The 17,275-nt window shown below is 36.6% G+C and overlaps 1 protein-coding gene across 1 annotated transcript in view; it reads right to left on the bottom strand.

Moving 5' to 3' along the window:
- The window catches only part of Hyccin (hyccin), a 105,401-nt gene that overhangs the window by 59,539 nt on the left and 28,587 nt on the right, over positions 1–17,275 (bottom strand). The window contains exons 2-3 of the mRNA XM_065226668.1: positions 8,382–8,782; positions 8,043–8,303 (exon numbers count right to left, since the gene is read on the bottom strand). Coding sequence (XP_065082740.1) covers positions 8,043–8,303; positions 8,382–8,531 — 411 coding nt within the window. The 5' untranslated portion in view covers positions 8,532–8,782. The remainder of the gene's footprint in view (positions 1–8,042; positions 8,304–8,381; positions 8,783–17,275) is intronic.

Here is a 17,275-nt window from a genome sequence, read left to right as displayed (position 1 = left end):
GAAGGTACAAATCGGTTTTTTCATCTCTCTTTACCAAACTCCCCCTTTGGAGAGGGATGGTGAGGGGTGTCCCCCCCCCCCCCCCCGATTTGTACCTTCCTTAAAAGTTGTCCTAGTTCGCTATTCTAAGAATCTGGAGTAAAGTTCCATGCACAGTTTTCAAGACTCGAGGAATTTTATTACAATTTCTAGGGACCTCAGTCCAAACGAGCTCTGGGAAAAAATCATTCAAAATCAAATGCAATCTGCTTTTGAGGTAGTTCTGAGGAATTTTAGATTTCATGTGAAGCCTTAGTTTTAAGTAGAATTACAAGAAACCCTGAATTGAGTTGAAAATAAATTTTATTGAAAATTTTTAGGAATTTCTGAGGAGAACAACTCTTGTGAACTTCACCGGATAATTCCAAGGGCATTCTGAGGATAATTTCATAAAGTTTGTGAGAAAAAATGAATCCGGAGCACAAGTCCGTGGACATTTTTTTTTTGAAGATACTAAAAGGAGGATTAAAATTAAATGTGAAAATAACTCCAGTGAGCTCAAAGGAATTCGGAAAATAAATTCAGGAGAGTTTGCCAAACAAATTATGAGAAGAAATTTAAGGAATTTCTGAGGAGCAATGTCAATGAATTGTTAGACTTTAAGAATTCCAAGGGAAGGAGTGAGATTGAAAAGGAAATCTGAAATGAATTCAATGAATACTCAAAGAATCTTTCCAAAGGATTTCTAATTGTGGAGAAGAATTTCAAGGTAATTCCGAGGAAAACTAAAAGAAAATTGAATTCTGACGATAGCTCCATCGAGATTTTGAGGAAATCTCCGTTGAATATGGAATGGACTATTTTGAGGTCTTCAGAACCACTTGAAAGTTCTCAAATTTTTCCTGAAGTTAATGAAACTGCCTTGAAGTTCTTTTGTAGTTTGATAAACTAGCCTGATGCTCACAATACTTCTACTCAAATTCGGAACTCCTAAAGTTTTTCTCAATTTTTCTAAGGTTTAACAATTCACTGAAGTTCTCTAAACTTCTTTAAAATTTATGTGACTTCTCTGTGGTTCTCTGTTCTTTTATGAAATTCTCAAAACTTCTCTAAAGTTTTTGCAGTTCTCATGAAGCTTTTTGTACTGCGCTGAATTTAATTAAGTGAACTTCTGAACTTATGCAAAGACCTCAAATCACTTTTTAACGTCTCTGAAGTTATCTGAAAATCTGGGAACTGCTTTAAATTCCCGACTAATTTTCTGAAACTAATTTTCGGACCTTACTAAACTTCTTTCAAATGCTCCCGCATTTTGCGAATGTTCATAAAATTTCCTGAAGTTCGCGGATCTCATCTTAAGCTCCACAGATTGCTATGAAGTAATGTTTCTGAAGACCACTATGCCCTTCTGTGAAGTTTCCGAAGATTCTCTAAATTTCTGGAACTTTTGTGCTCCCGCAACTTTCATGGAATTAGAACGAAATAATTAATATAGTTCAATGATTTTCGCTGAAGTGCTCAAGATTTTTCTGAAGTTCATTAAACTTCGCTTAAATTATCGACACTAATTTAAAACTTCTTCAATATTTTAGACTTTCCTGGTGTTATTAAAACTGCCGATTACTGAATTTCATTAAAGTTCTCTAGACTGCCCTGAATTTATCAGTATTTTTTAAGAACCCGCAACTTTACTGAAATTAATTAATTTGCCTTGAAGTTTCGAAAATGTTCCTTTATTAACACTCGCTTATTTTCCCTAAACTTATCTATGCTTACCTGAAGTTCTTTTAATTTGTTTAATAATCCAGCAAATCTTCTGATATACATTCATAATTCCCTGACGCTTCTGACGTTTTAGGATTAATCATAGAATTCTTGGAATACCCTATAATTCCACGGAACTCCTTGTAAGTCGCTGCAAATTTGCTTGTTAATGGAATTATTCTGAAGCTATCTGATCGTCCTCGAAGGATTCGGAACTTCGCTCAATATCATTAAACTATCTAAAAATATCGGAATTTAGTTCTCTGGAATATCTTGAAGATATCGCTGCTTGCTAAAAGTTCTCGCTTTTTTTTTATTAATGGACCTTCCTTGATGTTCTCTAATCAACTTAGCTAAATTAGCCATGATATAACACCCTTAAAATACTCTTACGTTTTCTGGATGTTAATAAAATTTCCAGGAGTTCTTCTGGAGCTTTGCTGAAGTTTTCGGAAATTCACTGAGTTTCTCGAAACTTCTTTAAGGTTTCTAATATTTCCTTTAAATTATTCGAACTGCCCTTTGATTCTCTGACCTGCCTTGATGTTTTCGAAGCTTCCATAAAGCTCTTAGTTCTATTGAAGATCTCGGTTCTGCTCGGAAATCAATAGAATTCTCTTAAACACCTTTAAATTTCCCTGAAATTCTTTGGACTTCTGTGAAGTTTCTGAAATATTTTTGAAGTTTTCATAAATTCTCTGAAGGTCTCTGTACTTCCCCAAAATTTGCGTAACATCTTAAGGGTTCTCGATTTGTTTTTTAGCACATCATGGAACTATCCTGAACTTATCTAAATTTACAATTAAAGATTTTAAACTGCTTCAAAAGTCTGGACTATAGCTACGGGAACTGCTCTTAAGATCTGAAATTCCCCAAAGATCTCTAGATCTAGCTTTTCTGAGGTGCTTAGAACTTCTTAAAAATTTGCCCAATACCCCCTAAGCTTTCCAAATTTCTCAAGTTCGCTTGACACCTGTGAAGTTCTCGGAAATTCTAGGAACTTCATAAAAGTTCCTGAAAAGTCTCGGATGCTAAAAGAACCGCTTTGAGGTTCTTACAGCTTCCAGTAAGTTTCCCATATTTCCAGCGTGTTAACTTCCCTTAAGTTCCTGCAGTTTGCAGAGCTTCACTGAAGTTCTCAGCATTTCCTTTCATTCCTAAGAACTTTCCTACAATTGTTGTAAAGTTCCTACAATTGTTGTAAAGTTAATGGGACTACATTGAAGATCTCTAATCTGTCATAAAGTTATTTGCGAACTTGAAATAAATCTTCTTTTCTTAATTCTGGCACTTTGAATATTTACAAGATCTATTTTTTGGAAAACTCGGGTAATTTTATCCAGAAAAATGAGTAGACATCCTGTATATAGAAGAAGACGATTAAACGTCACAACGCAAAGAATAATCAATCTTGAAATAAATTCACGCTAAAAAAGTTGAAAAAGTGACTTTAGTGACTTGGCCTTAAAAATTAGTAACTAACTTGAAAAAAGTGACCAAGTCACTAAAAAGTGACTCGCTACCAACCCTGAAATTAGGCAATTAGCGAACAATTTTGATGTGTAAGAAAAACAGTAACAGAAGTAACAATTATAGAGGGGCAACATTAAGCCACAATGGCACAAACATCGATTGTAAATGTAGATTATGTTTAGCCAAATAATAACAATTGAAAGGATTTTGAAGGCAATAAGACAGACCAGAGGACTTCAACAGCCAATTCAAAAGCACATCACATCTGAAAGATTTTAATCTTAATCTTGAAACCTTCGAAGACAGGTCTAAAAAACTTCATGGCAAGTCAAAAAGATTTCAAGGAAAATTTCTCAATACACATATTAAGAAATTATTACCGACTTCGGTATTTTTTACCGAACTTTCAACAGTTGAAATGTTCGGTTAAATTCAGGCATTTAAATTTAAAAGCTTTAAGACTTCAAAACAAGGTAAACTTTAACCAAAGTCTTCAAATCAAGAAGACTGGCAACTTTTCCAGAATCCAAGCGACAGATGCAGTAGCGCTGCGCTTGAGTGAAGGTGGAAGCAACGCATAGAAAAATAAGCAAATACACAAACCTTTCTTCTGAGGATGTAATCTTTGCTATCAAATTCGTTCGAAGCATTTACCTTTGAGCGGCAGATGACGCGATTGTACCTGTCTCATAGCGTTCGTATAAGAAAATGGAAGAGTTGCCAGTCTTCTTGATATGTTGTCTTCGTGTTAATACAATGGCATGATTCGAATATTTAAACAGGACTGAAAGTGTTTTCAAATTCAAATAATGGTTAAATGGCTTGTGAAATGAGGGTCTAACAATTTCTAAGTGTGCATATTTATCCAATAGGGTGGGTCTTATTTGTATGGTGGATCACAACCCCCTGTTTCATATTATTAGTATATTAGGGTCATCAACAACGGTGCCAAATTTGAATGAATATGATTAGAGTCTGGATTTGTGTCAGTTGTATGCCAAAAATTCAAATATTGCTTAAACTTTGACCAAATCTCGAACATAGATTGAGAATACTATGCAATACATTTTGGTTCATTTACATACATTTGCCTCTAAATTTTTTTCATTAACAGAATTTTATAAAATGATCACTAAAGCTAAAGCTAAAGATTTTGACATTAGCTACAACTTTGGTGAATTACTCAAATCTGTATTTCTTATGCATGACGAACTAGAGCGGGCTGAACTTGTTTTTGTTTTTCATTGAATGTAATTTTCATTTCTTTTCCCTCTGGTTCATTATGCATAAGATATACCGATTTGAGTTATTCACAAAAGTTGTAAAACCAATAAAAGTTAATAATTATTTTACGGAGATCTATTCATGAAAAAAATTAGAGGCAAATGAATGTAAATGCATGCACTAAACGAATGTAAATTATGTTCCATGAATGCGGATCACTTGGTCTAAAGTGATAGATTAGTACACACAAAGAATAAATCACATATCCAATTAAGATTGGTAATACCGGCACATTTTTCCTAAATCCGGTTTTACGGTATTGAAAATTCTAATACCGGTCGCTACCAGCCCTGTATTTGGACGAAGTTCTAAAAGAAATAAAAAGCTGCATAATTTGTATAAAAAGCGTTTATTGGTCAACGACTGAATAAAAAAATGCACTATTCAAAGATTGGCCTGTTCGTTAAAATAACCTTTAAGAACGCAAAGAGCGTTTAGCGTATTACCTCCCAAAACGAGAACGGAGCTTACTGACAATGTTTCCGGATGCCGAAAATGCTCGTTCAGACTCCACTGATGTAGGACGTACAGTGCAAAGGGCATCGTAAATGATCTTCATGTATTTGCCTTTCAAACTCTCTGCATCGTAGTAGGCGAACTCTTGTCGAAAAACTTTTGTCAAACTGTTTGCTGACGTTGACGTTGAGCCAGAACTAGAAGCTGCAAACTTCGACTGCTGCAACCGTCTTTCTATTTTTTCCTTCACGGTCAAACCATCGTTCTCTGCATCAGCTGCATCATCTAGTCGATTGAGTTCCTCTCTTCGCTCGATCTCTGCATTCATTCCGTTCCCTTCCAAATCAATGCTATATCAAAGCAGTCCGCGAGGTCTTGAAGAATAGTCCAAAGTCATTTGTCATTGTATCGCGGACAGAGCGGTTGCTCATAAATGCAAACAAATCGGCGTTGACGAACCGTCTTTCTGAAATTCTTCCAACAAGAGACTCTTTCTTTCTTTCTCTTCTTTCGCGATATTTGAAGTTTGTTCCGAGAGCTGCTCTAGCATAAAGTGTAAGCCCACAGCGGCTTCATAGATCGTACAATCCTTACGGCACAGCAGTTCAACAGAAGCCAGAACTGGTTCCAGCGCTTCAACAATTTCTTTGATTGTTATCAGTTCTTCTTCGCTAAAACTAATCTTGTTCTTGGTTTTCAGATCGAGCAGGGATTTTTGAACCGCAGTCCGGAGGTCGTAGAATCGGCGCAACATTGCCAGCAGGCTATTCCATCTTGTTCTGCAGTCAGCAAGCAAACTTATTTCTTTTCCATGGTCTGCTTTGACATTTTTCTGGAGTACTTCGTCATTTTTCACTGGAGATTTTCTGAAGAGCTTCACTGTATCTCGTACTTTTTTCACCGTTGTACAGTATTCGGGCATAATTGTGTGTTCGTCGTGGTCTGTATTGCTAATCGTGAAAAAATCGGCGTTTCCATCATCGTCATCATACGTATCTGTGTCAGTATCACAGTCTGAACCTATAAATTGAATAATGAGGATCATAGTTTTACTAAAATTTTAAGCTAAATTACCTGTGCTCTCTCCGAATTCCATGTAGGCGGCCAGCTTAGATGCTTTCTTGTACAAAACGTCGATTACTGCTAGATGTATTCCATGTGCTAAACATACTTGATGCGTAGCGGGGACCTCGTTGCCAACTTTTTCCATCACCGACGCTCCATCTGTTGTGATAGCCATCACGTCCTTCTCCTGTGATATTTCATACTGTTCCGTTTTCGATGGAAGTAGCTCAACACACCGCACCGCGTTCATGGATCCATCTACTCTTTGCAGGCCTAGGTTCCACGTTTTGTTGGCAGCATTCATGTAACGTCGATTCCTGTTGGATGTCCACTCGTCAAACGTGAAACTTAGTTTCCTTCCATTTTTTTTATGTCTTCGAATTCCTTCCGGTTGACGACCTTCTCAAAAAACATTTCCACTCGATGCCTTATTCCTTGGTGAGTTCGTGGGATGTCGTTGAAACCACGAGCAACTAACTCTTGCCTTATGACCTCCGATTTGCATATTGTGTGGAATGAAATTCCGTCCTTAGCAGATAGTCGAGCAAGAACAGCATCGATAGGGCAAGCCTTTGAAAAATATTGAACGATGGTTCTCTTTTTCGCACTGGATCCGGATGTCGATGCAATTTGCTCAGATGTTTCAGACGGGGCAGATGCCTTCCGTTTGGCCAATATTATTTCATGTTGTGTTCGGAGATGCGCAATTAATCCACTTGTGCTAGAACCTTCACACTTGATAACTTCATTGCACTTGACACACTTTGCAATTTCTCTGTTCTGTTTTCCTCTTAAGAAATAGTTCCAGGCAGAATATTCTGGCACTCCTGGCTTCACCTTTTCTTCAAAATCCATTTTGTAATATTGTTCTCACGTTCAAAATCAATGTTTCAGATGCTGCTTGCCAACTTGTCAACGAAAACGACTACTACATGACTGCGCACTTTTAACCCGAAACATATTCAATCATTCATGCCGTCTCTCTCATTCATACAGATTCATTGACCATCAGACCAACAATGACGTTCGTGAGTTATTCGTGTCATCAGAGCTTAACAAACCTTAAGTTCCACCTCTCTCGATACACGCTAACATCATTTTACTCAGACGATTCAAAGAGATTATCCAGATTGGGCATAAAGCGGACTTGGTGGTGTAGTTTAGCCAAATTGGCTAACATGTTCAAAATTAAGAGAGCTTTTCTTTTAAATTGATTATACTTTTGCAATAAAATACCGAAAATACCGGAACAGCATGGTAATACCGGTAAAACCGGTTTCGGTAAAACCGGTCAACCAACCCTATATCGAATGAAAAATATTCATTAGAATTTCACATAACTTTCATGTGACATCATAATTGGGAATTGAACGACAAAATCACATGAACCTTATGTGTCAAATAAAATTTAAGTGATTTATCTTATAGAACTCATGTGATCACATGTTATGTGGTTTTGTTAATGGAAACATATTATGTGCATTCCCAATGGAAACTAAATGAAAACTTTTTTCCGTGTAACTTTCTATACAAAGATCAAATCGATTTGCAGTCTTCGAAAAAGTTGTTTAGTATTCTCAATCTAAGTTCCAGATTTGGTGAAATTTGAGCAATATTTGGATGTTTGGTAAGCAAATTAATATGATCGTTCTGTTTCCCATACATTTTTCAATACAACATTTAAAATTCTCCCGCAAATCGAGATTATAATCAAATTCGTTCAAATTTTGCACAGTTGTTGCGAGCATCAATACGCATTTAAAGAGCAGTAGGAAATAGGGGGTTGTACAGTTGACCCACCCTAATGTCCAATTTAGATTGTTTTTTCATGATTGAAGACCGACACTGAAAATAATAGTGCAGCAAAATACTCTCTCAATCTGCATGTTACAATTTTTTTTTTTTGCGTTGAAATTGAAACACATTAAATGACAAATCTAATAAAAGAGAATCGGATCAAACCGGACAACAATCCAAAGTAAAACAATATCGAACCGATTAAATGCTCTGAATGCCCTTACCTCATGGTAGATGGACGCCTGTGCCAGTACCGGCATCCGGAACGAGACCACCTTCGGATTGCCATCGTCCGAGCTGACTTCGATGTTGTAGATGCAAATCAGCAGCGTTTCGATCGACCGGCAGCCCTTCTTGTCGCCCAAAGCCACCGAGTTCAGATACAGATAGATCAGTATCGGCACAAACTGCAGCGTAAATCGCCTCAGCTCGACTTCGTTCGAGCGATAGAAATCGCACAGCTGATTGCAAACCGGGTAGATGAGCTGTCGAGCCAGAATGAAAACGAAAATAGCGATTCGATTAAATTAATCAAATTTGACGTGACACGTTCTCATACTCACATCTTTATACTTGGCACGTTCGTTCAGGATGGTATAGAGGGCTTTGGAGATTTCGAAATCGTTCTCATGCGTGGCGATAAAGGTTCGCAGTTCGGACTCCTGCAGCGAATTGTAGTCCGAGATCCAATCGGTGATGATTGCCTCGGCCATTCTTCCGAACTCTCCTTCAAACGGCGATATCTCCCGGAACTCAAATCATCCGACGGATTCGATGACTGACTGCAGTTTGAGGAATATGAGAGATCTTTCACCACTGTTTCGCTATAATTTGATATGCCTGGCCTCGGGGATGCAACATAAATGTGTATGTCGATAAGTGTCCAGTGTCGTCACCGTGTTGGTTTCCGTGATTGTTGACGGTCGATATCGGGGTGCTGTTTACATTTTACAATGTGCCTTTCCTGCATGGGGAAGAGAAAACGGGACAAAATTAGGTCGGAAAACTATTGATTAAATTTTGAATTATGTGCATGCATACTGATAACATGTTGTGACACCACATGGCACATATCTGATAGAGGGGAAAAATGTAAACAGTTCTTGCAAGTAGAAACAAACATCCATTAGATACACCACCATCATCCACACATCAATCAACACAATGTAGAAGCTAAACGGCAACATAGATAACCCGACAAAACGGCCATCATTGCCGTCGATGTTGAGTTGCATTATCGTTTCTCGCTTTGCGATAATTGCTTTCTGCACGATCCAATGACTCAATTTTTCTTTTCTGATTGTTTGTCTATGACTTATATATGTAGATACCCCACTCCACCGTACAGCCGCCGCCTGTACCTATATACTTGGAAGTTTTTGATACTGTGACGATGATGACGATGCTCAACGAGGAAGCCGGAATATAGATGAACGAAGATGTAACTGCAGCTGCTTTGGAGCAGCGTTTTTAGCTCAAATAAAGTGCTGTGGTGGTCACGTCAGGGTTAGGTGCGGCGAAACATTGCGGTGCTAACGAATGAAGGAACGGAAGAGGAATCTTGTTAGTATTATCATTTGGTAGTACTTGGAATTCTCCCACCAGAGTTGGAATTGTCAACTGAGAACTTTCAAATATTTACTCAATCTGAATAGGTAGGAAAATAACACAATAAGCGTAATTCATTACACTCCGGAACGCGGGCACGCGATTGACATGGTAATTCACGGTTTGCGGCGGTTTGTAGAGAAGTGTTGCAAATTAGCAAATCATCGTTTAGTGCACGCTATTATAATAGCGAACCGCGCACGACCGGCCGACGACTTCGAGCAGTGTTCTGAGCGCTAAGACTTCATACTGCTAAACACCGTTCTACACGGAAGACGGGCAAACGACCTGGCAACTGAATGAAAGCACTGTGTTTCTTATTATTGCAACAATGACGGCCCTTTAATGACGTTGTTTATTAATCATGCAACATGAGAGACGAGTGCAGCTTACAAAGATTAAAGTTTTATGTTGACTAATAGCTACTTACTGGAGCAATTTGAATATTTATTAAGGATGAAATGACTCATTGAAAGTCATCATTGTTCAAAATGCCAAATGTCACTTTGAACAATGACAGCATTACGGAGACTTATTACAAAACAGAATGTTTGACTTATAAAATTTATGATTTTGAAAGGTGTTCTAAAACGAGTTCTATAAATATTTGAATTTCCAAGTCTGCCAAGTGTTTTGGAAGTTCATGGGAAAAATTTGTACACCCTTTCTGATCATTTGAACTACATCTCTTGATATTTCGACAGTAGATTGTTCCCAAAGCGCCAGAGCAATGATTTTAGGAATTCTTCGTAAGTATAGGGGAAAGTGGGGCAATTTCGCCAATGCACAGTGGTCTAAACGGTGAAAAACGTGATCGTGTGGAATTATTCGCAAACCTTAAATTATAGGTAGATGAAGTTCATAGCCATACAAAGGTCCATATGTTGACGGTATCCGTTGATTGATTAATCCCCCTAACAGTGAGACTCAAAATTAAGTTTTTGAAAAGTGGAGAATGTAAAAAAATAAAATAGTTAAATATAATCTTGTGTTTTCTTCACCCTCGAGAGCAATGGCAGATACCCTGAAGTGTTTCTACTGCCATCAGTTGGTTGGGGGATATATTGATGGACGTCGACGACACCTAAAAGTGCACGAGAATAAACATCATTTTAATAAGGAGCTTGTGCACTTTACATGCACTAAAAGAGGTTGCAGGATGAGCTACCGGAAGATCAGTAGTCTGAAGCAGCATATCATCAAAAAGCATCCGATAAGGGCACCAGATTTCCACCACCAACAGCAGCATAAATAATACTACCAACAATTCGATCAGTTACAGCCAGACAATTTAAGTTGCACTGAGGAGAACATCGCACTCATTATGGGCGCTGGAACCGCAAACCTAGTTGATGAGGAATTAAGTGACATTTCAATCGAATCTCTTCGAAAGTTTGCATGGAAATTAAATTGAATTTGTTTAAATAAATCAAAATGATTCAAATAAACCGAAATTTTGTTTTGAATAACTAAAAAGCTGCTTTTTCGGTACAATGATAAATATTGCTGAAGTCTATCAGCAAAGTGCTGTCAAGTTATGCGATTGCCGAATTAGTTGAATCGTCAGCAAATCTATTGAATATGCTGATAATTCAGTAAACCTCTGTCAAGCAGAATTACATTTCACATTGCTGAAAATTTCAGTAATTTTCAGAAATTTCAGCTTGGCAAAATTCAGCAAAAAATTGCTGATTACCAGCGATAAAAATAAATGTTATGTACACACTGCACAGTGGTCCAGAAGGGTGTTTTTCCTAAAAAAATTTTAAAAAAGTGCATAAAGATGCAGTTTAATCAAGTTGGTGTCTTCAGACAAGTTTAGATTTGAAAAAAGGCACATCTGATGAAAATGTTGTCCATAATTTAAATCCGTTAGAACAAAAAATAAAGTTTCTAACTTTAGAAAAATGAAATGTTCCACAAAGTTGTAGATCTTATCATTTCCACAAACTCTGCCGAAAACATCAAAGGTTTAAATCGTCGTTTTCATTGAGATATGAAGTATTTTTTAAGGAAGGTCCCTGCAAATCGTTTTTTCAACCATATCTTTTTTATTTGATTTTTTCATGGCATACTATGTTAGAAGGAGTTTTTTCATTTATCAAATCAAGCAACTTTTTAGAATACTTCAACACGCTACCTCACAAATGCAACATGTTAAGAGCGCTTATGTGTTCAAAACATACGATATTCTGGTAGATAATTTGCAAATTGGGGCAACCAGTTTTTTAAACTAATGACGTGATAAAATTTTACGTGCTTTGATGAATATTTTCATGTAAAAATATCAGAGGGGAAGTTATTTTTCATTCCAGGATAGCTAATTTAAAATCATGGTTTTAGCTCAATTTTACTTAAAATGGGCTCTTTTCTGAGCTAACTTCTTTTATTCCAAAGTTTAATCATCTCTTTCGTTAAAAATGTAATTTTTGTAGAAAACCACACAGCTTGACAGATAAATATCACACTAGAATATTATGATTCTGCTAATTTTAAGAGATGTGTGCCATATTATGTTATTGACATTATCAAAGTCATTAAAAACCCTAGTGTACAGCGCAAAATCGCCTTATTGACGTAGGACTACACGATTATTGTTGTTGCTCCATTCAATAATATTCACTAGATTAGTAACACATAAACTTAATTCCTAAATGAACAATGAACAAAATTCAGTTTTCAAATATTTGAAATTAGGTGACACTCAATATCGTAGAATGAAGACTATATTTTTAGAACTCAATATTTAGTTCCCATTTGAGATAAGGTTCCAAACATGGACACTAAACGATCTGCAACTGAATAATAATTAAAACTTATCGTTAGCGACGACAGTGATGTAGTGGGTAGCGTGAATGCCTCTCATGAGGCATAAAATTCATGATCACGGCTTCCTTCGGAAGGGAAGTAAAGCCGTTGGTCCCCAGTTCATGAGTTAATAGGTCGATATGTAGGGTCCAGGCGCAGGAGCTGCCTTCCTGGTGTCGGTAGCATTGGTACTCAGTACGGAAAACAAATAATAAAAAAAAAATCAATCGTAAGTTAAAATGCATTTCATATAACATTTCAGTTTATAATACATTGCAGTGCATCTGACATCCAGTGTTCGGAAAATCATTCTCAAATATCATTCATTGAGCCTCCCTGCGAGAATAAACTCGCGTACGAATGCGGCAAACAAAATTCGCGTTTGAGATTATCATGCATATTCACGCACTCACACTCACAACGCCGAAAAACCATTCCAGCTTTAAACTCATAAAAACCACTCAAACGTCAATTGATATCATGCCTAGGCATGTTGTGTTAGTTTTCCAACTCCTGATGCGCAAACAATAGGAATAACAATGAATAACGCAAAAATAGAAAGCAATGAATTTTCGAACCTGAAAACTCATCGGTGATTTTTGCGACGTTGAATTTTGCAAGGCAAAACTCATAGACGCATAAACTCATGCATGAGATTTGAATTTTTGAGTTTTTCCGAACACTGGACATAATATAACATTTTTGCATCTAATAGGTATTGTACACCTGCACAACTTTTCTGAAGACACCAACCTTCTATCAAATCGGGATGTCATATTAAGCAAGTAATTAGAGATCAAATGGCACACTCTCACTACCTGGTGAGCGAGTTATGAACTGAGCATTCCACCATCCAATACGCTTTATCCATTTGAACAACTTTAGCCAAGACATCAAACTTCTGTTTAGTTTACACGCAAACAATTCGACACATTAATTAATTTTAAGTAAGTTTTTACCTTATTGTTGGCAAAGCTTTTACCTATTTTTGGATTCCCCTTGTTTACTCCGAAAATAATTCATCCTATTGTACACATTTTTGGGTAATTTTGAACGGGCGTGTAAAAACTATAAGCCAAATCTCGATGAACATTTTAAAAGCTCGACATCCGCAGATGAACTAACACAACACATTACAGGTGCACTCTTTTATAACCTCACTATCGGTTATCTGCCTGATAGTCATAGCAAGTGCGTTAGCAAGCGAGCACTAAATGGTTGATGATGGTAAAAATGTTAGATCAATTTTTTATAGTTTACTATTGATAAACTACTATAATATTTACACCAAACGAATCTTACATCAAATTTTAATCAAATGGTGTAATTCAAAATCCATCCATAATTGGGCAAGTTGTAAGTGTTCAAAACCTGACACTATTTCGTCACACTATTTTGTCGATTTGCACCCCAGTTTATTCCACAAAGACGTAGTTCATATGTCAATATTAACCATCAGCATGAAGTATCTCTCACAATATTTGAACGAAGTTATCTATGCATTTGGATTTAGTTGGTTCGGAGAGTATCAAAACTGACATTATGATCAGAACTATTCAAGACCTTCGATACCGCGGATCGTTAACCGAAAATAATCTGACGAAGCGAATTTCAATCGAATCTCTAGTATCCAGCCTTGTAGTATCGATACTCTCTAGTTTCGCCAGTTGTGAATCAGTCGAAGTTTTCATTATTCAGTATTTTACAGTATTATTATACAGTATTACAGTATTACTATTCAGTATTTTACAAGAAAACTGTACGCGCTGAAGCTTAAGGGTTTGAAGATAACGGAAAGTAAGTGTTTTTTCACAAGTATTGTAGGACTTTTATTAGTCATAAGTTTTTACAGAAATATTCATTGCAAACAAGGAGCTGGTTTACCTTTTAATGAAAGGGAAGTTGTGACCGAGATGTTGGATCATGTACAAAAAAATATTTAGTAGTGTGTTGAATATCACGGAAGCGAAAAAAAAAAGATATCATTGCCAAGTTCAACAATTGGTGAAGGAAAAGCAGCCGTCATTGGTGAATATTTGAAAAACTCTGTTTGAACTGGTTGAAGCGAAAACTAATTTTTGAGACGCTGAACGTCTCGACTACGCCAAGGGTCGCCCCAAGAAAACGTTCTCATAGTCGAGCACAAATAGGGCGCATGAATTGCGGGAGCAATTTTCTCCAAAGGAACTGATGTTTGCCGCAGCATCTAGTGTTGAACCGCCATTAATACCTGGCTTGATGATATTTGAAATTAATGTCAAATGCATTACCTTATTTTACGTAACAGGAAAGAAGAATGCCGAGATTTTAGAGAACATCATGAAAGCACCAAGTTTAATGGTGACCTCAGAAACCAAAATCTAATTATGTTTGCATATAAACGCAAGAGCTTCTTCTGGGGAATACGACCAGAAGAAGATCTTGCGTTTATATGTAAACATAATTTCTCGAAAGCGCAATACACGAGTATTCGGCTTAGTATTCTTCAAAACGGCGTAGATATGTATCCAGCGTATGGCAAAATTCTCGGAGCAAAGGAAATGTATTATCAATCTGGTAAATTTTAAAAGGGAGTATAGGATGAACTAAAACTGTAATTACACTTATGCCTTATACAGGAATATCGATTTCGCCATCAGTGGTAGTAGTTAGGCTTCAAGAACTTCTGGACCACACTAACACCCGCTTAATAAGCAGTCTGATTCCTGTTGAAAAACTGCAACAGTTCTATGGAAGCTATGAACTAACCGTTATCTACAAGTGGGTATGTGATGGCAGCAGTAATCACGCCAAATATAAGCAAGGTTTTAGTGACGAGCTCAAAGACGGTGAAGTTAAGGAGTATAGTGATTCGCAAATATCCGTATTCTCGACCACTCTGCGTATAGTAGCAAAGAAAACCGGGTCAGCTACGGAGGAAATTGTTTGGGTCAATACTCTACCATCATCAGTTACTTTATGACGCCCAAGGAAATTACTGTTTTCCATAGAAAATGCATAATTAACGTCACAATAAGTTGAGCATATGGAAACCCGCATAAACAATAACCATAAGAAGCGCATAACCACCAATTCGGGATATCATCCCAACTTTATATGGTATGGTCATACCATCTATGATATCGTTAGTGTATGGTACCAGTTTATTAGGTAAGGCAAATCGGTCAGCTGAATCCAACCATATATCGATCAAATGGTATCGAGCTTCCAGTTGTTCCAAAACTGTATTTCAGTATGTTCGATACAAAAGTTGTGAATTATGTTACCGGTACCAATACCCAATCATATTTGTGGTTGTTCGGGGAAAAATCTAAACGCTGTCAACAGAGAAGATGACCTGAACGAAATTGATGTGTCGGTTTCGTTCAGGTCATCTACAATACAGCAAAATTCAACAACATGATCAATGGTGTCCATATTAAGTATCTATGACCACATTAGCCACTTCCAGGCATTTCCTGGATGCCCCCGGGGAAGTGACCAGAACCGAACTTCATCCAAAACTCACCATGTATAAAAGTTAGCTCAGAAAAGAGCCAATTTTAAGTAAAATTGAACTGAAAACCATGATTTTAAATTAGCTATCCTGGAATGAAAAATAACTTCCGCTCTGATATTTTTACATGAAAATATTCATCAAAGCACGTAAAATTTTATCACGTCATTAGTTTAAAAAACTGGTTGACAACAATTTGCAAATTATCCACCAGAATATCGTATGTTTTGAACACATAAGCGCTCTTAACATGTTGCATTTGTGAGGTAGCGTGTTGAAGTATTCTAGAATGTTGCATGTTTTGATAAATGAAAAAACTCCTTCTAACATAGTATACCATGAAAAATCAAATAAAAAAGTTATGAATGAAAAAACGATTTGAAGGGACCTTCCTTAAAAAATACTTCATATCTCAATGAAAACGTCGATTTAAACCTTTGATGTTTTCGGCAAAGTTTGTGGAAATAATAAGATCTACAACTTTGTAGAACATTTTATTTTTCTAAACCGCATAGAAAAAAAAGTTAGAAATTTTAGTTTTTGTTCTAACGGATTTAAATTATGGACGACCCCTTCATCAGATGCGCCTTTTTTCAAATCTAAACTTGTCTGAAGACACTAACTTGATTAAACTGCATCTTTATGCACTTTTTTAGTTTTTGCCTGAAAAAACACCCTCCTGGACCACTGTGCACTGGTACACACCCAAGCTAAAAATAACTCATCAGAACGTGCACTACACGGAAACAAAATCCATTGTCAAAAATACTACATTTATGGTTTAAATTCAATTGCAAAGTAGTTCATGATAAAATGTAGCATCTTTTTATCCTATTAGATTGATACTAACGTTATGTTTGAACCCCATTTTTTATGATTAAATTCCATTGAGTACCAAAGAAAATTGTTTTAGAGAATACAATATTCTTATTGTAACACCAAAATTAGACTCAAAACAACCCATGACAATTTTTTTTTTATAGTTGATACCCTAAAGCATTTCTAAAAAATTTGAATGAGTCAGGTTTCACTAGATTTGAAAGAATTAGAAATATTTTTTTGATATAAGCTAAGAAAAGGCAGTTTTTTTCATAAAACTCAAACATTTCCCAGAGTTGCCCTCATACAAAAGTTTGTTTCTGAGACCCTAAGCTATTATTTGGAGGCTGAGCCCCCAGGTTTCCTGACAAAATGCTATTTTGGGTCACCCTAGTGGAGATAGAGGGTTGGTGTCTTCGGCAAAGATGTAGTAAAAGACAATACAAACAACTTTGTTGAAGACACCAGCTCTCTTTCAATCCGCAGAACATATCTATTTAGTGTTATTTACGGACGATCCCTAAAACTCTGTTTTTTGTGATGATCAAATGTATGTACACTCCCGATCATAAGTTTAAGGACACCCTCAAAAAAACATGACAAATTTGTTATGTTCATATCTCTGTCATGTTACGTCCAATTTTCGTTCTCTTTAGATCATTTGGAAGGTATTGAATGGAACTTTCATCGTAGGCAAACTGTTCAATATAATTTTCAAATTTTGAG

This window comes from Ochlerotatus camptorhynchus, unplaced genomic scaffold (genome assembly GCF_037179485.1).
Source record: "Ochlerotatus camptorhynchus isolate MF236.1 unplaced genomic scaffold, CSIRO-AGI_Acam_v1.1 ptg000257l, whole genome shotgun sequence".
In the NCBI taxonomy this organism is placed as follows: domain Eukaryota; kingdom Metazoa; phylum Arthropoda; class Insecta; order Diptera; family Culicidae; genus Ochlerotatus; species Ochlerotatus camptorhynchus.
The sequence above is the reverse complement of the archived record's forward strand: the minus strand, read 5'-3'. Positions and strand labels throughout refer to the sequence as shown.